The sequence below is a fragment of the Delphinus delphis genome, chromosome 19 (assembly GCF_949987515.2).
Source record: "Delphinus delphis chromosome 19, mDelDel1.2, whole genome shotgun sequence".
NCBI lineage: Eukaryota > Metazoa > Chordata > Mammalia > Artiodactyla > Delphinidae > Delphinus > Delphinus delphis.
In genome coordinates this window covers 55,495,129-55,518,930 of record NC_082701.1, presented here as the reverse complement: position 1 = coordinate 55,518,930, position 23,802 = coordinate 55,495,129, and the positions used below count along the sequence as shown (strand labels likewise).

Below are 23,802 nucleotides of genomic sequence, written 5' to 3'. Positions count from 1 at the left end.
CCCCTCGACCGGAGGCTGGGATCCAGCGCGGGGCTCCGGGGGCTCCGTCTCCCCGAGGAGCCTCGGCTGCCGCCGCCCGGGCAGCTCGCACGGCCGCAGGGGCGCAGGGCGATGTGGCCTCCGGCCAGCGCGCCGGCCCCCCCGGAGGATGCCACGGCACCTGGCGAAGTCCCGGCCTAGCATGGCCAGCGCGCTGCCCGACGTCGCCTCCGGCTAGGATGGCCCCTCCGGCCCCGGCCGGCTCCCACCCCACCTCGACCGAGCCGCTGTCCCGCAGCATCTTCCGGAAGTTCTTGCTGATGCTCTGCTCCCTGCTCACATCCCTCTACGTCTTCTACTGCCTGGCCGAGCGCTGCCAGACCCTGTCGGGCCCCGTCGTGGGGCGGTCGGGCGGTGGCAAGGAGGCGGGGGCCCCGGGTCGCGGCGTCCTGGCGGGAGGCGCGGGGGAGCCGGTGGCGTGGCCCGCGGTCGCGCGAAGGAAGCGCCTCCTGCAAGTGCAGCCGTGGCCGAGGCGCCGGCCGCCCGCGCTGCGGGACGACGGCGAGGTGGCGGCCTGGGAAGAGGAGACTCCTGGCCTGGCGGGGAGTCCCGGCGGCTCCGGGGCCGGGAGCAGCGTGGCCGAGACGCCGCCGGGGACCCTGGCCCTGCTGCTGGACGAAGGCAGCAAGCAGCTGCCGCAGGCCATCATCATCGGCGTGAAGAAGGGCGGCACGCGGGCGCTGCTCGAGTTCCTGCGCGTGCACCCCGACGTGCGCGCCGTGGGCGCCGAGCCCCACTTCTTCGACCGCAGCTACGACAAGGGCCTCGCCTGGTACCGGTGAGCTGGGGCCGGACAAGGCGGGCAGGCGGGGGCGGCCAGAGCCCGGGGTAGGGGCTTGAGGAGCCCGTGGTGACGCCCACCCAGTTCATCGCCCTCCCCGGCTTCATGCAGAGGGCAGAGGGTCATCGGTAGTTGTCCTTAAGATGAGGGGTTTCCTTCCCCACCCTGCCTTCTCCCGGGGAAGAGGGAGCGGGTCGGAGGGAAATTTTGGCCTTGCAGATTTTGTCTTTAGTTCTTGGAATTCCCTTTTCCCCAAATAGCCAATCTCATCATTTTCTCCTGCTTTGTGAAAGTTTCCCTGTGCGTAGCTAAAGAGAGAAAAAAAAAGAAACATGTGTCTTCCAAGTTAGAAACCTGTTCACCAATTACTAGATACGTGACCTAGTGGATCCCTTTCCCAAGGAAGCCTGTTTTTATTTCTTCTTCATCTTCTGGGCGATTCCCTGCGGTTAACGCAGGCTTTGCCATCGCCTGTTTATTTATTTACCTTAACTCTTTGCCTAATTGTCCTAGGTAGTAAGTAATATAGACACTGAGTTAAAGTGTCAAGAACTAGACTCTAGGTTTTGGGGAGATATATGTGAGAGCAGCGTGCTTTAAAGATGGCTTCGTTGGCAATAACTTTTGTTTGGGGCTAGGAATGACTTCGTATAAAATGCTTTCTGTATTTGTAGGGAAGAGTACCTTTTGATTCTGGACTGGCAGAAACTTTTCTAAAGATCTCCAAACAATTCCCTTTAAAAATGAGGTAGACAAAATTTTTTGAAAGGAAGAAACTTGGGGAAAAACAGAGATCCTGGTTACATTGTGAAAAACCCTCCTAATACAGTGTAGGAAACAAGTCTGATTTAGGTCTTAATCTTAAACTTACCAGTCTTCTCAAATTCAAACCACCTTTAATAATAGAATAAGCCAAACTCTAATAAATCTTAGTGTCACCTGGATTTTGTTTGCCATAAAATATTGGCCTTTTTTTCTTTCCTCTGAGTATATGGAAAAATAGGCCAGAATTTTCCATTTTATAAAGTTTTATCTTGTTCATTAAATTTGCAATCTCCTTGTTATCTTGACTGAAATCATAGGACAAAAGTTACAATACCATTTAAATATATTTCAAAAGCCCACTCAATTAACCATTCATCCCCAAAAGAGAAATGGATGTGATTTGACAAGTTTATTTACTCGAGGGTCAAGCACAGGAAGCAAATTTACAGTAACCCAACTCATGAGAAAACATTTGGTCCTAAAAGTCGAACTAGAACATTAAACATGTTTAAAACAGTAACTTTCCATTTGTTGGAGAGGAAGACAAAACAACCTTCCCTTACTATAGAATATAGATCATTTAAAATCATCAGCCACTTAAAAAATCCCCTTGTGTTTCTGTCATTTATGTTGTATCCTCTGGGAAGTTCTTATAAAAATGACCTGTTGAATCTGGAAACAACAGGTCCTTCTTCTTAGCACAAAGGCAGCTCTGTTTTTTCCATCAAGGACACAAGAAAGAAGTGATTAAAGACCCCTAAAACTCTTATCTATAGCAGTTTGCATTGTATGTGGCCTGGTACAGGGCTATAAGTGAACACATTTCAAGCCGACTGCCCAAAAACATCTAAGACAATGTTGGACTCAGAGGTGCTATTAAATATGGTGAAACATTTAGTACTAAAACCCTTTATTTTCATTTTGCTATATAGCCTTTATTTCCACAAAGTAGGACTGTTTCTTCCTCTTCCAGAAATGAGTATTTGGGGGCACAGTATATCCACAGAGCTGGATCTTATTTTCCGTTGACCTTTCTGAGCTTGTGTAAGAGAAGGAAGGTTTCAAGGTAACTAGAAACACAAGTATTTAAAAAAAAAAAAAAAGGAAAGGAAAAAAAGAAGAAAAAGTCATGAACTTTGAGGCTGCTGTCTCGTTTGGAAACTGGAGGCATGCTATAAAGTAAATATCTCCTTGGACTGTTTACTTCGGTAGAGGAGTTTTATAAAGCAGTTTATGGTGGTTACAAAAATAACTGCACAGTAGACTTCATGGTTTGGTGAATTTAATTTTCCAAGTGTTGGAGCAGTGTCTTTGTTTTACCATTTGCAGTGGTCTTTTATTGGACGCATAAATTTAAGTTTAAATCAATTACATGGAAAACTATTTAAGAAGTCCAACCTATGGGGCCTGGATTATGAGATTATTTAATGAAACTTTGCTACAGTTCTCTTTCATCTCGGCCCTGAACTTGGAGTTAGATGTTTGTGAAAAAGACTGAAGACTTACTTACCAATGACAAAAAATCACACAGAATGCCATTTAACTATTAGGCACGTTTTAGCTGCTTGTGTTTAGCCAGTATTTTAGGTAAAGGGATTCGGTAAGACCTTCTTGAGTCAGCCCCAAAATTGTAATATAGGGTTTCTAACACACATTTATGACCAGACACACACACACACACACGAACAGAAAGAAAACCCTAGTATTTGAACCCTGAAGTGAATTATAGAAGAGAAAAAAATTTGTACAATATTTTTTACAATAATTTAAAAAAAAATTTGTACAATATTTTCTCTCATTGACATGGGAGAATCATGATGTCTAGCCTTGTTTTTTCGCCCAGTGAAAATTCTCTCAATTTGTCGTAATAGTTTGTTGTGGCAGCGCCCCCTACCGTCCTGACAACGGGACAGATCTGTTGCTGCTGCGAAGTTGGGAGAAAATCTCTTGGAAACTGAGTTTGAGAGTTAAAAATGCCCGTTGTTAGGATGTGTCAATAAATTTCTCTCTCTGGGAAAAAAATTAAAAGTACTTTATAAACTACATCCCAAGAACAGTGTAATCAATGGTTTCTTCGTTTGGACAAATGTGTAGTAAAGGCCAAGAAAACGAATTTATTTAAAATCTCTAAAAAGGAAGTTATTCTTATTGATTTAAAAATGTCCTAATATTACTCTAAAATAAATGAAATAAATGAACATTTTAATATGCCGGGAAATTTGTTGATGATAATTTAGGACACTTCAGTGGACTTTTCCGGATATGAAACTCCGCTCTGATGGGGTTTAAAAAAACATTCCACATTACTTAATTTAGCTGACATGATATCAGGACAACAAATGTCTGTGGCTACGTGTCACAGGAAAGCAATCCTTCACTGTGAGCGGTTTCCATTTCCATCGGATGTGTGATGGGTTCCTCAAGAAAAGGGGGTAATTGTTTCATTACCTTCAGAACTTTGAGATCTTTTCTGGAAGTTAAGACCAAATGCGTGTGCTGTGGTTCAAGAGCAGGTGACCTTGGAATTCTAAAAGAAGCCCCCTCCCCTACTCTGCCTGTATATCTGCACCAGCTGGAGGCCATGGTTATTTTTCTCCTAAGACAAAAGATAACTGTTTATAAAGTACTTAAAGATATGTGTGTGCTTATATATACTATGTACATATATATATATTTATATATGTATATGAATATAAACGTTTGGATTCTGTAACACTTCAGTCTTTTATTTGGGGACAAGATAGTAAGTGTTCATCATCTAATCTCCTGTGCTAGCACGTATCTTTCCTATATTTTGACTCATTTTCTTTAGTGAGACTGGGTGATTTCCCCAGAGAAGAATGTCGCTAAACTTATTTTACTCTGTAGCATCCAGAAAGATCAAAGATTACTCAGCTTGCAGTTTAGGAGTTGGTCCTTTCCGTGGCTTCATCAGAATGTGAAGTTTTCTGGCCCTTCCTGATCACTGCCTTGTTTATCAAGTCCACGGGAGAGGCAGGCTGAGCAGAGGCACTTCCGGTTCCTATCGGGGGTGATCGGCATCTTGGAGCAGCTGGGAGCAGCTGCAGAGTACCTCCGTGCGTACTTTCCCACCCTCCTGAGCCACCAGCCCTTCTACATGAAGGGTTGGAAGTGAAATTCGAGCCAAGGGAGTCTGGCCACCCATGCAAGGTCCTGGGGACTGACATCCAAAGGGGCTCTGTGTCCTCAGAGGGAAGCCAAGGACCTTGGAAGGGATAAGAGGTGGGGGGGGGCGGATCGTGGAGAAGCAGCTTTGGGCCCTGAGTCTAGGGTACATGTCTGTGGTGGGGGGAGGGGAGGGCCCAATTTCTTTCATGCATTTGCTCCCTGGAGCCCTCAGTGACTGGACACTCTCCATCAACTGTGAGGTTGCAAAGAACCCCTTTGAGAAGCTACAAGCTGCCATTTCGTTTGCCCCGGGTTCATCTCCCCAGTAGACCAACCCAGCAGGACCAGTCCAACAGTCTCATTTCTGTGTGTGTGTGTGGCTCACGAGGTTCACGCATGAACCCATACACACATGTATGCAAGAGCAGGTACCCAGTAGGTGGGGAAAGTGATAGAATTGATCACAGAAAAGTTATTTAGTGGTTGGGGAACTTCTGAGCAGCATCAGACACCCAGGGGGAGCAAGGTCTAGGATTATTTAGTCCAGGCATTAAAAACAACAATAGCAAAACCATGTTTGGTGTAGCCTGGAACTGGAATACCTTGTGTGAGTGATTATGCCCTTGTAGTGATGAGGTTTATCAGGTGCTGATGTAGTGTGTGTGGAATGCATGGCCAAGTTGGAGCGAAAGCCCTCCACAATATTGGAATCTTCTGCCTTCCTCTTAAAAAAAATCAAGAAACGCTCTGGCCCAAATATTTGTCTCATAGAATTTCTGTTGATTGGCCCAGAAAGAGTACGTGCCAAATCTGTATTCTGGAGGGGTCATGAGAACAAAATAAGCCTGTGCAATTAATGGCAACAGGGGCTGACCTTACACAGACCAGATGCTCACATCATAGTAGGAGAGTGTCACGGAGCAAACAGACTGACTTGGTATAAACAGCAAAGGCCTGCTATCTCTACGGGATGCATTTGAAGGACTGCACATCACCATTACCATCAGCCACATTGCTGCGCTGGGTTGGGAACTTGATAGACGTAGCGATTTCCCTCAGGGGCACGTCTTCCTCCCCCAAGGAACAGGAACTGGGCTGATAAAGAGCATCCTTTCTCCGTGTGCTTCCCAATGATATTAGACTCGAAGCTTTTAGAAAGTTTGTTTTTCCTTAAGTGATGAATCATAATTGTGGAAATGAGGTTTCTTATTAAAACATATGCCTTTGATGTGTTACCAGAGGAAATTGCACCTAAGTAATATTTTAGCTCCCTAGTCTTTGCATTTTTAAGAATGTCTTAAAAATGTTCAGAAGCACTTTAGAATCCTTGCTCATTTGATACAGTTTAAAAAATCTATTTGGAGGGGGAATATTGATATAGTTAATAAATAAACTTGAGTGAAATGAACTTATGTGAAAGCAGAACGTAGAAACTGAGGAAATGCTGAGTTCAGAGAATTGAAACATCTTCCCAGCTGCTTGCCTCCAATGATGCAACTGCTGATTTTATATATCACTCATGTGGTCATGACCCTTACGCCTCTAACATTTACATTTATTCTGTGATTCCTTGAAAGCTGGATTCCAGAAGTTCAGATTTGCTCAGTTTCAGAAGCTGTCAGATGGCAGTAAATGTGAAAAAGAAAAGGGGAACTGCTTAGTAAGAAGGAAGTTTAGTACTTGCGGTTAGTTTAGTACTTGTGATATTCTCACAAAGGTTAAAAAAAGAAAATCCTCTTCCTGGTCTCTTTTGAGAGCAGCCACTTTGAATGTGACCTGTAGCGCCACCTAGTGGGAGGGAGAGTCAGCAAGGAACTCAAAAGGGTGGACTTTGAAAACCTCATCATGATCAGAGTATATTTGGTCTCACTTTAAAAAAAAAAAGTCATCCTGGGTAGCACTTACAGCCCCTCTGCCTGAGCCGGCTCTTTCAGGCAGGGAGGTTATCCTTTGGAGAGAAATAGAAAAGACCTGCCTTGACAATAAACCTGAAAAAGAAGAGAGAAGTGATTAGGAGATTTATATTAGGAATGTGCGTGCCTGAAAGGAATGCCATATGCCCAGATTAGTTTTGTTAGTGTGTTTTGCCTCTGTTTCTGAAAGCCAGCTTCACGTGAAAACACTCCCAGATGATTTTATTTCAACATCAGTAATGCAGTCTTATTTCTATCCCCGCGTGGTATAGGCTCCGGAAGAGGGTCCCAGGGTTCTTAACAGGCAGCACCCAGAAGCCTGTTTAACCCTTAACACACCTGAGATAAACTTTGGGAAGGTCCACCATGTGGGACAGTTTTATAGGAAGGTGTTTTCGGAGTTCCAACGGGAGACTGTTTCCTGTGACTTTGGTCCAGGGCCTGGCGAGGGAGGGCGAGCAGGTACGCACTACTATATATAGGATAGATCACCAGCAAGGACCTACTGTAGAGCACAGGGAACTCCACTCAATATTCTGTAATAACCTATAAGGGAGAAGAATCTGAAAAGATTAGATAGATATGTGTTTACATCTGAATCACTTTGCTGTACACCTGAAACTAATATAACATTGTAAATCAACTATAATTCAATTTAAAAAAAAAGTAAGGAAGGGGGAAAGGGTAACATGGGAACGCTATGGTGGAGGAACCTGGCGGACCCCACTGAACCAAGTACTGAGGGTGACGTTCCCTAGTTGCCGTGTTGAGATCTTGTATCCCCTGGTGTAAGGCAGGGAGGAGGGCTTCACCTGTGGGGTTTTCTTCCCGTAAATCCTTGACCCCCATCTATCATGAGAAAACGTTAGACCAGCATGAGTGGACGGTACAGCCGCAGAATACCTGACCAGCATTCTTCACAAATGGCGAGATCATGAATGACAAAATAAGACCGATAAACTGTCACCCTGGGAGGGGAAAAAAGAGGCTAATTGCTAATGCATAAATACAGTCTGGTACCGTCGACGGGATCCTGGAGCATAAAAAGGGCATTGGTGGAAAACTGAGGAAATGTGACTGATGTGTGTGGTTTAGTTCACAGTGTCACACCAAGGTTGATTTCTTGGTTTTGATCCTTTACCAGGGTTATGGAAGATGACAACCTCAGGGGAAACTGTCTGGCTGAAGGGGTCTCTGAGATTTTTCTGTACTGCTTTTTTTTTTTTTTTTTTAACAGTTTTCTTGTCTAGAATGATTCCAAAACCAAAGGGAAAAGAAGACCATTAACAAAGAAGGCAGAGAGTGTGAGGGGTCATCCCGAAACTCTCCACCCAGCCAGCCCTTGACTCCTCTCCTCCCCAAGGCCCCCAGCACCAGCCCGCTGGCTCCCTCCACGCCAGCACCTGTTGCTCCAGGCATGCTGACCTCCCCCTCAGCTTATTGCATAATACCATTGGCTCAGGGCCCCCCTCCTACTCTCTTGTCTCTGAAACACGGACAGAGACTGTTTTGTCTTTCTTTCTCTTCTTTGTGGTTGGCAGGTGTCAAGTCGAGAAGGTATAAAAAGTCACCCAGCCCTGACTGAATCCCTCTCTGCCTGGAGAGAAAACACTTTGACGGCGGTGGCAATTTCTTGAGAACACAGAGAACTGAAGTAGGGGTCAGAGGAAAATCTGACGTGGGCATCTGGCTTTTTTGCCTCCAGTGTAGGAGGGGCAGTTGTCAGGGCTGGGGAAGCTGGGGAAGCTGGCGATGCGGTGACGCGATGGGGCCGTGCCTGGGGACACTCCTTACAGCTAAGATGACAACACAGTCTGGGTCTTCTGGGTCAGCTTAAATGTTCTACCTGCTTACTTGCCCTTGTGCTTTAACCTTTGGTTTAGACCCTGGCTTACGGGATCTGCCACGGGAACGAAGCGGACCTGGAGCAATCACGGGGTTGAAGGAGAGGGTGGAAGGGAGAACATCCAACCTCCAGAGCGCTGGAGGACAGGACCTGGGCATCCTGGGGGCTCTTCCTGCTGCAGCAGCTAGGCCTGGGACGCCAGCATTATCAGTCTCAGAGTTCCTGTCCAGGTAGCGTGCTGGCATTTTCGGCCTCTGTTGTGCATCAGAGGCTCGGGTTTAATAGAGTCATGACAGTCTGCCTCAAAACATTTCCTTTGCTAGTTTTAAGAACTGTCAAAATTAAAATCAGGGCTTCCCTGGTGGCGCAGTGGTTGAGAGTCCGCCTGCCGATGCCAGGGACACGGGTTCGTGCCCCGGTCCGGGAAGATCCCACATGCGCGGAGCGGCTGGGCCCGTGAGCCATGGCCGCTGAGCCTGCGCGTCCGGAGCCTGTGCTCCGCAGCGGGAGAGGCCACAACAGTGAGAGGCCCGCGTACCGCAAAAAAAAAAAAAAAAAAATTAAAATCTTATTTTTACTTAAGCAAAACAAAACAATACCTGGTACGTCTTGAGACTCAGAGAAATTAACAGTACTTCCTCTTAATCGTTGGCTCACTTACCTTGGTCGCATCTGTCTTATGAACCTGTATCGTGCAAAGGACAGGCTACTAGATGCTTATGTAGATAAAAATAATTTCCGTGATTTAATGCCATTCTGGGCTTGTTGTTTGACATTTTTCCATCTTAGTTGGTATAATGCTTTTCTTCATGCATGTTGAAACTTTTTAAAAATAGCAAAATATTTGAACCCTGCAAAGTACATTTGACGAAATCTGTCATTTTAGTTTCTGTTTCATTTATTTTCACTCTGATTTTTGTTATTGCTTTCCTTCTTCTAACTGTGGGCTTGGATTGCTCTTCTTTTTCTGGTTCCTTAATGGGTAGAGTTAGGTTGCTTATTTGAGATTTTCTTTTTGCTTAATGTAGGCATTTGTCACTATGAACCTCCCTCTTAGAACTGCTTTTGCTGCATCCCATAAGTTTTGGTGTGTTCGGATTCCATTTTTGTTTGTCTCAAGATATTTTCTGATTTACTTTTTGATTTCTTCTTTGGCTCATTGGTTTTAAGTAGGATGTTGTTCAACATCCACATATTTGTGAATTTTCCAGTTTTCGGCTTGTTACTGATTTCTAGCTTCATACCATTGTGTTCAGAAAATATACTTGATATGATCTCCGTCTTCTTAAATGTGTTAAGACTAGATTCGTGGCCAAGCATGTGATCCACCCTGGAGAATGTTCTGTGTGCATCCTGCTGCTGTTGTATGGAATGTTCTGTATACGTCTGTTAGGTCTATCCGGTCCTAACTATTGAGCATATAGTTCAAATCCAATGCTTCCTCACTGGTTTCCTGTCTGAATGGTCTATCTGTCATTTTAGATGTAAGGTAATAATAGCTGCATCTGTTGAGCCCACACTGGGTGTTGCTAGATTTTACTGCATGACCTGCTGCATGTAGTCTGGATACTTTTTTAATATGACTAATATCATTAGGTAGGTCCTATTATTTACTACTTTTATAGCTCAAGAAACTGGGGCTCAAAAAGATGAAGTAACTTGCCCAGGGTCATATAGTCAAGTAAATAGTAGAACTAGTGCTGAATCCAAGTCCACCCACCTTATGCCAATGCTTCACCGCTGGGAAGCATCATGTTCTCAGATGGAATTGCCCATGTGTGGTTCCTGCCTAGATATCCAGCCATCAGTGGCTCAAAGATGGTAGGGATTGAAAGCCTGTCCCATGTGATAGAAGGACTTGGACATGTTTGATTCTGGGCCTTAGACATTTAGTTAAAAACTAGGCAACATATCAACATAGAGTTGACAAAGCGAATTTTTAAGTCTTTAAATATCCTTGTGAGTATATTGGCCTATCTGGAATAACTAAAACCACCTCTACTTTTTGTGTAATTCTTTTTTTTAAGAAATAATATAATCTGATCACAGAGCTCATCTTATTGATCATATCAGAAATCCTGAGCCATTCAATTGATTTTTCACCTACCCATTGAAAAATAATCACCGTGAAAAGAACCTCTTTGTTTAGTGGTCCAAATGAGCAAGTTTCCTCCTTCTAAATGGCTGCATGGGGAAGCCAAGATATTGTCAGAGACATATGAGAAGGTGGCTGGCTGCTCCTGGAAGTGGGGCAAGGTGAGTTGGTGGTTGTACCCATTCCCTGGTGTCTTCAACTTTGTAGGAAACCCCCAACCAGCCATGGCTGAGTCATGCCAAAGTCCATCTTTCTCACTCTTTTCTGTATTTGCCCTTTATTTTTTAACTTTTTATTTTATATTGGAGTATAGCCAATTAACAATGTTGTGATAGTTTCAGGTGCACAGCAAAGTGACTCAGTCATCCACATGTACTTGCACTTTCTGATAGACACCTTTTTTCTTTAGAAATGTTAATATTCCCAATCAGGCCATAGCCCAATTTTTAGCCCCAGGCACTCTTCTATCTTCATTATTATTGTTATTAATAATTTTTATCTAATTATCCTGCCAACTGGTCATTAATAATGCCAAGCTCTTTACTGTACTGGTCGGATCATTGCCAAATAAGGCATGGTTGTTGATTTGAACTTTTCTGGCTCTAACCAGACAGAATCATAAACCGTAAAGGAAGTTGGAATTAGAAAGTATCTCAGAGATTGTCTTCTGCCTATGAGAAAACGGTGCCTTGCCCAAGGTTAAGCTAAAAGACAAGAGCTTAGAACTTCCATTTTTCAGGGTAAAATTCTGGAGACTACAATTGGGAAACCATTGCATGCTCTAAATTACATAAATATCATTTTGGAGGATTTGTATCGATGGCAGAATTATTCCAGAGAATGGAACAATTGATAGCATTATTCTTTCTCCTCCCAGAACTGGTGAATTAAAGTATTGAATTGAATTTGGTCAGTGATCAATTCATCTTTAAATTGGTGGTTTTCATCTCAGATGTTTTCCCCAGTATTTTGATGCTTATGGACTTTGGAACCCAGCTAGCACGATTGGCCTGTGGATCCTTGTAAGTAATTTGTGTTTTACGGTTGTTACCTGATTGTAAAAGATTAGTGGGAGAAATCCAACTACAGACAGAAAAAAAGTTTGCTTTTTCTCTCTCGAGTGTTCAGAGTAGGAAGTAATCAATCAAATTATGGGAATAAAATTCCTTTTCCCTTTTTCAGAGTTCTTACTTGGATTAGAGCTCTCCTTTCAATAGGAAATATCAAAGTTGCCAGGCTGGTTTGAATGACAAATTCAAAAGTGGTGTGTTTGTTACGGTCGTAAATCTTTGCAGATTCTCCTTAAGCTCAGGTATTTAAAAAGGGAACTGAATTAAGCCGCAACGAAAGTTACATTCCCAGGGCTAACTGCTGCGCCCCTGGTCACCTTTCTTAACTGAAGCCATGTTTGCTTGCAGTCGATGTTTTGAAAAGTTCTGGCGGTAAGAAAAGGCTGCAGTGATGAAGTGATTTCGTTTTACAAACAAAGCTTTTGAGTAAACAAAAACTGCCATCTGGGTTTTTTCTTAATTTTCTGGTGGACTTTAATTATTGTAGTTTCTTTCATCAAATGTTGTGGGTTCTTCTTAAAGAAATAAAGGCCGCTTGTTTTTCTTTCTAATGAGGACTTTCTGTTTCTTCTTGGTGTAGGGGGACTTGAGATTACAACAGTATCTGTTAAAAAGGCTTTCCCCAAAGCCAGAGGGTCTACTAGAATGCCTTGCTAGGGTTTAATGATGGAAAGAAAACACATTGGATCTGTTTTATATTTATATGGGGCGGGGGGAGTTCATGGGGAGCTAATGCTTGTGATGAAAATTCTTGGGATTTTCAGGTGCATTTGCCCTGTGGCAGAGGGTGGCAAGTTGGAAGCAGACATTGGAGAAACCACTTCTCAGCTCCAGCTGACAGTTACCAAGAAAGAAAGTAGACTCATGATTGCCCTGCCCTCTGATTTTTCTAAAGAATCTCGGGATACTGATTTTTTAAAAAACATATTGAGAAATAATTAACATATTAAAAACCAAAACTAACACAAACCAAAATTCTGCATAGAGGGAGTAAATCAATTTCATCTGGAGGAGAGGGGCTGCTAGTTTATAACCTTTGGCTTACAGTGAAGATCAGAGTTAGCAACAAAAAGCTGGTGTGTATTAAGAGATTTTCAAACTGTGAATCCCAAGACATTAGTGTATAATAAAACCAATTACTGTTTTTTTAATGGAAGGGACTATAACAGGATAAAATAAGAGAGCGAATCCCAGGTAGTAAGCTGGGCAGATATTATCTTGACAAGCTTGGTTCAGGTATGTACATACATAAATAGATCAGTGTGTGCTGAAAGATTGGATGTAAACGTAATTGTTATTAGTGGATTTCAATAGAAAAAAGTTTGAAAAACACTGGCGGGTGTGAGCAGAAGTCCTGTGTGAAGAGACTAAAGTGAACGTGCTTCAGGGTCCCTCGAGAAACTAACCTTGGTCTTTTTCAACTTTGTATCTCTGAGCCCTGGAACTGTACCTGTCACAGAAGAGATTCACTCTTTGTTTAATAAAAAAAAATGATGCCTTAGGCCATGGCTCAGTGATTTTTTTCTGGAAAGGGCCAATAGTAAATGTTTTAGGTTTCGTGGGTCATATGGTCTCCGTCACAGCTATTCAACTCTACTTTTTAGCAGGAAAGCAGCCTTAGACAATATGTAAATGAATGGGTGTGGCTATGTTCCAATAAAAACGTTGTTGACCAAAACAGGCCTTTGGCTCACTGGCCTGGTTTGCAGCCTTCTAGGATAGGCTAAAAGCTTCAGATATGTCCCTGGCCCTTCCCTTACTTTACTTAGCATGTGAGTATCCACCACGAACATTCATGGGAGGTGCTGAGGGTGTAGCTGAGGGACCCCTGTGCGAGGTGCCGCTCAGAAATAACAGCTCCTCGAGGCTGGATGAAGCTAGAAGTGTCCATCCCAGGCAGTGACCAGTGGGAACTTTTTGAAATATGCAGACTTGTTCAGCAGGTGGCATTCCATGTAAAGGTGATTCCTATGCTCAATGACAAACGTTCTACTTTGGAAGAGACATCATATAAACACAAATCGGCAGTCTTTGGTCATTGTTTTTGCAAAAGCTTAATAATGCATTTTGCGGATTCCTGGACTTTGTCTCGAGTACCTGTTTAGTTTACATGAGCTTCCCCTGCTTCTCCATTCTTCCGTCTGTCTTTTGGACGCTTGGGCATCCTGTGATGGGGTCACCTGACCTCTGTCCTGAGAAGCAATCCCACCCAGCAGTTTCAGCCAACAGTCTGAGTTTGCAGCTGAAGAGTGAGGTCTCACGTTGGGATCAAAGTGTCAGAAAAGATTTTTGAGACCATTCAGTAACATGTTTAGGGAGTTTGGACTTTATTCTAGATCAGCGTTGTCCAAAAGAAATGTAACGGGAACCGCATATGTCCTTTTAAATGTTCTGGTAACTTCTTTAAAAAAGTAGGAATGGGGCTTCCCTGGTGGCGCAGTGGTTGGGAGTCCGCCTGCCGATGCAGGGGACACAGGTTCGTGCCCCGGTCCGGAAAGATCCCACATGCCGCGGAGCGGCTGGGCCCGTGAGTCATGGCCGCTGAGCCTGCGTGTCCGGAGCCTGTTGCTCTGCAACGGGAGAGGCCACAGCAGTGAGAGGCCCGCGTACCGCAAAAAAAAAAAAAAAAAAAAAAAAGTAGTAATGAAGAGGCAATGTTCATTCTAATAATATTTTGATTGAAGCCAAGTTGTCTGAAATATTATAATTTCACCATGTAATCAACAATAAAACATTATCAATGAGACATTTTGCATTTTTCGTCCAAAATCTTCCAAATCTCATACGCATTTTGTTTTATTTTTTTAACACTTTATTTTATTTTTATTTTTTGGCCGTGCCACACAGCATGTGGGATCTTAGTTCCCTGACCAGGGTTCGAACCTGTGCCCCCTGCCTTGGAAGCATGGAGTCTTAAGCACTGGATCGCCAGGGAAGTCCCTCATATGCATTTTATGCTTGCGGCATTTCTCAATTCCGAGTACCCACATTTCGAGTATTCAGTAGCTCCCTGAGGCCAGTGGCTACCATATTGGGTAATTACGGCTCTTGAGGCAGGGCCGGGGAGGGGTTTTGAAGGCTTTCCATAGAGAGCTGATTCCGTAGACGTCCTCTGATTCTGCCCAGGAAACCCAGTCCGAGGTGGCATGGGAAGGGCGGGGATGCACACCAAGCCCCTGGTTGTTGAGTCTCAAGGACAGAGATGGAGGCTTGAACTAGAACAGGGCCATGGCCATGGGAAGTGGTGGGAAGGAGATTTGCTGGACGTTTTGGTGGAAGGAATCATAAAACTTTGTGTGGGATGCTAGCAAGGAGGAAAGGGGGAGAAACTGGAGAAGACTGGAAGATTTCCAGCTCAGGGATATTTATGATTAACTGTGACTGTCATAGGGAGGGACACAGAAGGAGTTAACAGGTACCAAGGGGAACAGACAACTTTGTTTTGGCACATGAAGCGGATGGAGCCTCAAGGTGGGCTGGAGCACACAAATAAGGTCAGGCTTGGGACCCCCGTAGGCCTGGTGGCTGAGGCTGTGCCAGCGTCACTGTAGCCGAGATACGAAACTGTGCAGCAAGGACACAGGGGAGGGAGGGAAGGGCAGGAGCAGGAAGACATGGTTATGTTCTTGCCCCAAAGAAGGACCGTTTCTACAGTTTATGCTGTGCACATGCAAGTGTTTAGAGGGAAAGGTACTGATGTTTGCTTTGAAACACATTCAGAAGGATGAGATGAATTGATGGATGGGTAGACGGATGTGTAGATATGTGATAGTAAAAGTGCAGAAAAATCCCTATTTAGAATCTAGTTGGTGGGTAGATGGGTGTTTGGTTGTACAATTCTTACCAATTTTTGCCACGTTTAAAATTTTCATAAGAAAATGTTGGCAGTAGCAGGGAGGAGACGTTTTCAAGGTCAGTGGTATGAAATGCTACAGAAGGTGTGAATAGAGGTCCGAGACCAAAGAATGTTTGTCTCGTCAACTAGGAAGTTATTGGTGACCCTGAGACCAGGTGGGCTATGGCGTGTGACAAAGCAGGCAGTGTGTTGATGGGTAAAAGAAAGCTACTCGGAAGAGGCAGAGAGTGTGATGAACTTCATCCATGTGTCTGCCTGATCTTTGCTGTCTCCCTCTTTTTCCTGGATTGAGTTGGCCAGTGGGGTCCTCCTGCTTGCTTTGTGACCATTATGGCTGGTCATCCGTGTACATAAAACTTCCCTATATAGAAAGGAGGTTTTTACAGTGTGTTTAGTACGTTTCTGTCCTGGTTACTGCATTTGTGTGTCCTGTTTTCTGCGTGGATGTCGTTACTTAGGCCTGGTGGCTTGATCAGCAGTTCCTTTATCACAAGGTCTTAGGAAAAAGCCTTTTTTTTTAAATTGCAGACTGTGCTCTTTGGCTGGATGCTTAAAACTTCCTGCGTTAGTTACTGAGCACAAGTAGCATCTGATAGACCTGTTTAAGTTTCTTGAACATTCTGGTGAAAGTGTAGTGGCTAACTTTCAAGGTAGTGCTGTACCAGCCTATTCTAAACTCCATTGCAAGGCCGGGCAGCAAAAGAAACTTGCTTTAAGAATCTCCGTCTTTTTGAAAACTCACTTGAAAATTCCCTGAAAGAATGAGGACTTGTGAATGCTTTGTGTTTTCTCTCACCAACACTGAAATTTAAAGTTTCAACCATGGATATTCTTTCACTGGTGACATCTTTTTTTTAAGATTGATTTTTATTTATTTGTTTATTTATTGAGGCTGCACCAGGTCTTAGTTGCGGCACGAGAGCTCTTAGTTACGGCATGTGTGCGGGATCTAGTTAGTTCCCCTACCAGGGATCGAAGCTGGGCCCCTGCACTGGGAGTGCGGAGTCCCACCCACTGGACCACCAGGGAAGTCCCCATTGGTGACATCTTATTTCTTCTCTAGGAATACCAAATTGAAGACATTCTTTGTAATGCTTCTAATATTTTCCTTTCTTTTCCCTGGAAATTTTGCTGCTGCTGAGAAAGCATTAAAAAAAAAAAAGAAAAAAAGGAAAAACGTGAGAAAACCAAACCAACTTATTCCTACTGTCTGACTCACAGATCTATTGCGTATGGGGGAAAAAAATTGTTTTTGTAGTGTTTGTTTCTCACTTAAGTCAATGGCAGTCATTTCTCTCTGATTCATAGAGGCTCTTAGGGAAAGGACGTGAAGGACATTTCAAGTTGAAAATTGCTTAAAATAAGGGGACTCGCGTACCTAAAGTTCAGAAACTATTTTCATGGCATCTCTCTAGGTTTAGTCTTGGAGTATTGCAAATAATTCATCTATTTCACCATGATGGTCCTTTCTAGTCCACTCAGAAATTGAGGGTGGACCTTTAAACAGCCTGGTGGTGAGATTTGGAAAGTATAAGGGAGGAGGGAAGGGGGGGGTGAGACGTCCAGAGAACCGAGGAACTCAAAAGCTCGAGGGTTTAAGTGTAAACAAATGACTGCATGAAATCTTCACTCATCTAATATCCTGATTAAAATGAAGCAGGCCACCGTGTTGCCCTTTGCATTTGTGTGACAGAACTGGAGAACTTTTCATTGCGTGGCCAGAGGGCTGCATAATTGCAGCAGTGGCGAAAATAGAAAACTAGAAGGGGAAAAGAAAGAGAGGCACTGCTGAGCTAATGCTTCAGAGGCCACCAGTAAAGGGGCCCAGAGACCCACGAGGAGGGGCGTGGGGTGGGCAAGAGGGTTCAGACCTGGCTCGGATCTGGCGCTCTTGATGTTTTCGGTAGATACCTCTGGGGACTTCTGTGAGTCCTGAAATTCTCAGATGTGGAAATGTTCGCACCTGCCCCTCCTTGTGTGTCTCCCCGTCCACAATCCTTCCTGTGGCCATCGGTTTCCAGTAAAGGTCCTCATTATTCTGTCCACTTGATCTTTCTTGAAAAAGAGCATCTCCCCACATTCGCGGAGACTGAACGGCTATGTGCCTTCACAGGAATTCACATCATCTGCGTCTACAAAATTAACGTGTGTCTGAACCTTGTGAACTGTGCAGTCTGCTTACGTATCATCAGTGTGTCTGCTGGGGGTTACTATCTACGACAAACAAAGAGGATTTCAGAAAAATATGACAGTATTTCAAATATAGTTTCTTTAATAGATTATCGATTTCTTGGGGAGAGGAAACAGGAAAATCATGAGTCACATGATACAATGTATGAACAGGGGTATGCAGATGTAAAAGATGATTATTATGAAATACTTGGAAATCTGTTGGACGTGAAATGTCTCATTCCGTGGCCAATCCCCTGATGGTTCATCAAACTACGTCAAGGGTTAGATTATATATATATATATATATTTTTTTTTTTATATATATATATGGGTTTTTTTATTGACATATAGTTGATTTACAATGTTGTGTTAGTTTCTGCTGCACAGCACAGTGACTCAGTTATACATATGTATACACTCTTTTTCCTATGCTTTTCCGTTATGGTTTATCCCAGGACATTGAATTTAGTTCCCTGTGCTCTACAGCAGGACCTCGTGTGTCCGTTCAGATAGATTATATTTTGACTCTCTTCTTTCAGGCATTGTTTCCCCTTCCTTCATAAAAGAAAGCAAATAAATAATAGTTTATTTAAACAGCTCCATTAGTACATTGGCTTGAACATGGGATGTATGTGTACCTATTGTCATGATCTGCAGCACAGTTTTAAAGGTTTGGGTGAAATCGTTGCCCTTCAAAACAGGAAGTTCTTGAAATTGCATAATAACTAAATATGTAAACAATTTCAATGTATTGATTTCGGCGTCTGATTTCTGAGTGCCTCTTATCAGAATTTTGTAGAATGCTAGCTCCGTTTTGAAAGCGTGGGCAAAATCATTTTCCTTAAATAAAGAAAATTCTTTTCCTTACTCCCAAGGCCTTAAAAATCTGAACTGTTGAACCCAGCTTTGAGTAATGATGTGCTATACTTTGCCAAATGAGTCGTTTCCCCTTTTATCACATCCATCAGAAAAAGGAAGTGTTCTGTTGGACAAACTGTGTCCCAGGAAGGCCTTTTTGTGCGTGTGTTTGTTTGCTTAAGTCAAGGTAAGTTTAAAATCAGAGGAAAATTTCATATTGTTCTCAGGTGATATTTACAAGTTTGAGTCTGTGGGTTGTATTCTGTCGGCACAGAAATGCTAAGACAGTAGTTAAAGGAAAGAGGAATCCGTAATCAGAGGAAAGTAATGTAGACTGTTTAATAGTGTATGTTCACATAACAGTGATGGAAATAAGACAGATTTGCAGTTTTTTTTAAGACACAGCCACAACAAAATGTAAAATGTATCATAAACAGTTTTTGAAAACTTGAACTATTTAGGCTCAGAACAGTGTGACCGTATTTACTTCTATGATATTCAATTCCTGTTTGAGTTTCACGGACTTTGTACTAAATCTCAATTCTCTCGGCACTGAACTTGCTTGTTCTCACCCCCAAATAAATTATCTAATTATTAAGAAATAAGTACACTATCATAAAATCTCACTATTAGCATTAGAAATGACCTCCAGGTCATCTGGCCCAATACTTATCTGACAGACCAAAGTATATTAAATGAGTCCCATAGCTGCTCTAGTCAACAAATAATCTTCTGATACGTCTTCAAACACTGACGTAACCTGACTTATTTGAAGCGTAAACTATTTAGTCAGTTCTTGGCTTCTTTTGCCTACTGGTTGCCAAGCAGAATCTCATCTATTTATTCTTTATTCACGTGACTAGTTGTTTTGAGAGAGTGCAGAGGGTGTAGACCACTTTAGAAAGAGGATTTTAGTAGCTCATATTCACGTTTATTTATTTATTAGAAAGATGATACAGCAGTTCTGCTAGAGTGATTGTTTCGAACACGTTGAGTTTGTTCCAGTGGAATTCATAGTTTAGGAAAGCGTTTGCGTATACTGCCAGTTTTAGATTTGTACGTTTGTAGCTCGTGTACATTTTCATCAGCAAGAAACACTAGATGAATGCAGAAAACTGCACTCAGCTGAAGTGAGTCGTGTAAGAACACACACACGTGCACACATTTGCACACATGTGCCTCAACTGTCCACCAGCCACCTCAGCTCAGAGCCAGTTCTGAGTTACATTCATCTACATCTGCTGAACAGTCCCATTTTTGATAACCTGCTTTCCACCACTTCGCAGTAACTCCCAAGCTGCAACGCTCCCAACGCGCGATTCCACTAGAAAACTTCAGGGCTTTTTCAAGGTCAAGTGTCATGTGTTTATGAATCACTTAACCAGTTGAAGTGTGAAAACTGGGGTACTGTTATTATTGGTTCCTACCTTTCAAAAAATGTGCCACTGATAGATTTTGAGAGTGTTGTAGCTTAAGTCCATTTTCCCCATAAGCTCTGTGGTTTTTATTGTGTGATTTTACGTAGTGGAGGGATTTTAGGAATGCATATGTTGGAGTTATAGCACAGCTGACTGGATACCATTACAGAAAATGTAGCAAATGCAGTACAGACAAGCCTTGTAACCAATGTGATGTATTTCCTCTCAGGCCTTTTACTATGTGTCACATATTTTTAAATTTGTTAATCTAATTAGGCTCAGGGCACATGTACAATTTGTTAGAAATTTTATCATTGAGGAATATCATATAAACATTTTCTAACTATATTGTTAGACCTTTTATAAATATTGTAATGACTTCTAAATCCCCTTTTAAGAATGTATCATAATTTACTGATCATTTGGGCTCTAGGCACTTTTTAATTTGGGGCTCTTATTCACAGTGCTTTGATGCATATCTTTGTAACGCGTTTTTTTATGTTGAATGCAAGTTGTTTGGAATGCTCTGCCAGAAGTAGAGTCACAAGGTCAGAGGCTGTGAATATTTGATACCTATCGCTGAATTGATTTCCAGAAGGCTTGTGTGAATTTCTACTCCCAGCAGTATTGTACAGGTAGGAGTGTGATCAAGTTTCTCTGTTTCTGGGGTTCTAAAACAACAGAGAGACAATTTCATTGGACTGGGAAAATGTGAGCCCTGTATCCACAGAATCAGCTGCTCTGCTGCTCACATGTTGCCTCTGCTGGCTCTTGCCTTGTCCTTAGCACCCTGGCTTCTTTTAAACCTCCTTCTAAAATGTCCAGATGTGTTGGTTTTCTAATCCTTTCAAGGAATGTCCACAATACAGAGGTCCAACTGTCCATCTCCTAGGAAGGAAAGTGTCACAATGGGATCTGGAAACTGGAGACGTACTCCTGAACCCACCAGGTGATGACTTGATTTGGGACAAGTCTGTTCCCCTTGGTAGGACCTCAGTTTTGTTTTCTTAAAAACTGGGTTTGACTCAGTGTTTTCTGAACATATTTGGTCATCTTTAGAGATGTGTTCTCAAGGAATCGTAGAGGTGAGGAAGACACGGTGAGGGGGTGAGGTGAAGAGAGATAAAGGCGGGTGAAAAAAAATCTATCCAGCAGCATTCTGTTACTTAGGAGAACACTAATCTTCAAAACAGCATTTTGTTATGAAATATTTCAGTATACAGTAAAGTTGAAAGACTTTTGCAGTAAACACCCATCTGCTCACTACCTCGAGTCTGTTCCTAGAATTTTATTGTGCTCGTTTTATCACATAGTTTTCCATCGATGTGTCCTCTGTGCACTGTGGACTCTCTTCTGTTTGCACGGTCCCTTAGGGCATGGTGACTCTCCTCAGACACCACAGGGCCCTGGGAAGGTTGGGGTAAGTTGCCAGTTAGTCACTGAGACCACTGGAGTCAGCAGATTGGTACCCAGCGCCATCTTGGATGTCCTCTGAGGAAGAGTTTCTTCCTGCAGCTTCACAGAAAAGAGCTTTTGCTGAAATGATGCATCAACTGCACAATATAAAATGTAAGAATAAGGAGACTGAATATAAAAAGGCACAGGATCTGTAGATCCAGATGAGCAGAGTTCATCAAAGCAGTCTCCAGTGGAGGCTATATGCCTCCTTCAGTGTTGCCATCACCCAGAGTATTTGGGGGGATTTTTTCTTTTGGAATTCCCCTCAGGACTATACAGCTCATAAGAAAACTGGCTTTCTTGCTCGGAACAGACAGACGCAGGTTAGACTAGTGACGCTACTCCTCCAAGCCACCCTTCGTCCCCCTTTCTCCCTCTAATCCCATCTGTGGCTACTGTTCTCAGCACCCATGAGCTTGTGCGGGCTGAGTTCCCTGTGTTTGCAGACATCTAAGGCGAGAGCTTTCATGACAGCAAGCTTCTCTTGTCTCTCTGTGACGCTGAGCAGCTCGCCACCAAATAAACGCTTGTGCTTGTTTCTTTCTCTGTAAAATATGGCCAAGAATTTTCACCAGGCTCAAGTGGGAGGGTGGTTGTGATGAAAAAAAAAATGAGATACTTAGGAACCCCAAGCTCCTGTAAATACATGAAAAACACATGGGGTAAAATGATTTTAAGTATCATTTTATGATATTGAAATAAAAGTCATAAGGAAAAAAAAAAAGACTGAAAGGAGATCCAGTAAAATGCCAGCATGCTAGAATTAGGGACCAGAGATAGTTTCCTCTTCCTGTTTTCCAAAATTGTTTATACGGTGGTACTCCCTTTATCATGAAAAAGTGTATTAGGACTAAGCATCTGTTGTTCTCATCATTTTAGGACAAAAAGCAAGAAATGACTTTTGTAGTAGGTAGTGGAAGAAGGAAGCAATCCGTCATTTGGGGGAGAAACTGAAATCTCGCAGAAATGAACCTTCTTTGCCTACGAGTAGTACTGACTGCTGATCTATACCTTCTGTAGCCTAAGAACATTTGTTTACTTTGCATCCCTGGATAACAGCTGGGGTCTCACAAATGTGTGGAGAAGATTTGACTGTCAATGATTCTAGAAGATTTTATCACTTGGAGCTGTGAGAAGACTTTGAGAGGTTAGATTAACCGTTGGCTAACCTGCAAACTCCTGTCTTCCGCACTGTGCCATTTCCCAGGCGGGATTAGTGGCACCCGGAATAGAATTCCCAGGGCCCAGCTTCCGTGAGCAGGAAGGTGGGAGGAGCGAGGGACAGCTCAAGCCCCGTTTTAGGTTTTTAAGCAGAGAATGCGAACACCAGCGAGGTCGCGAGGGCAGGCGTCCTGGAAGTTCTTGGGTGCGCTCTTCAGAAGTTCTGTTTTGCCCTTTTCTTCCCCCCACTGTCTTTCCCAAGGGAAAGGGATCTGCATCAGAATTTTACTTCCAGTCTAGTTTCCTGCATTAAAATTTCAGAGGCTGCTAGTTGTGAGAAATGGACATCTTAAAAGTCATGGCTGGTTGTACAGAGAAAGAGGAACCGGAAGAGTTGGCAGGACGCGGCCTGGGAACAGGAGTGATGACTCATCGAATTCATTCTTGGGTCCTCTGTGAGCATCAGGCTTTGGGCAGGTGTTGCATTTCAGGGTCGTCTCCTTCGGAGGGCTCCTGTGCTGTATGCATCTGCCGTGTGTTCCTGCAATGCACGGAGATGCTGTACGCTTAGCCTCTCCGCTCGTGAGATGTGGGACTAATATAGCCTCACCATGAGAACCTTTATTTATCTCAGAAACACTTCCAGTGATGAGAAGGACTGAGCTGGGGAAAGATATGATCCCCTTCCCACCTCCCTTGGCCACTAACAATAAATACACAGGAATGTTGCAGAAAATATCACAACCACCACAACAAAAACAAGTACCCCCAGCCAGAGTCCAAAGGCAGGGAATTCTCCTGCCAGAGCAATGCAGGCCGAGGCTGTGGTACCCACAGAGGATGCCCAGGAGGGAGGGCCCACAGGCGGAAGGCCGGGGTTCTGGGATGCGGCCTGTGTTTGCCAGGAGAGACAAAACGGTGGCCCCTACATCTGCCAAATGCCGTGACAAATGCCCTGCTCTCTGTCCTCGTGGCTCACCTATCAAGCTCAGGAGAATGTGGCCAGGAGGCTTGCCTTCTCAACAGGTTTTTGGACAAAAGAAAAAATCACCCACAAAAACTTAAAACCGCAGTTCTGTATGTTGGCATGTGGTCTGAGTTTATACTTCCTGTGAAGTATAAACTGAGAAGTATAAACTGTGATTTCACACACTGAGAAATCAACGTAAAAACTGGTCTCAGGGCCATTGAAACCCCTGGTATCTTTGGCAGACCAAAAAAAAAAAAAAAAAAAAACTGCT

General features: G+C 43.4%; 1 protein-coding gene across 1 annotated transcript in view; it reads left to right on the top strand.

Moving 5' to 3' along the window:
* The first annotated feature begins 218 nt into the window (after positions 1-218).
* Positions 219-23,802, top strand: part of LOC132414800 (heparan sulfate glucosamine 3-O-sulfotransferase 3A1) — an 87,841-nt gene continuing 64,257 nt past the window's right edge. The window contains exon 1 of the mRNA XM_059997702.1: positions 219-817. Coding sequence (XP_059853685.1) covers positions 219-817 — 599 coding nt within the window. The remainder of the gene's footprint in view (positions 818-23,802) is intronic.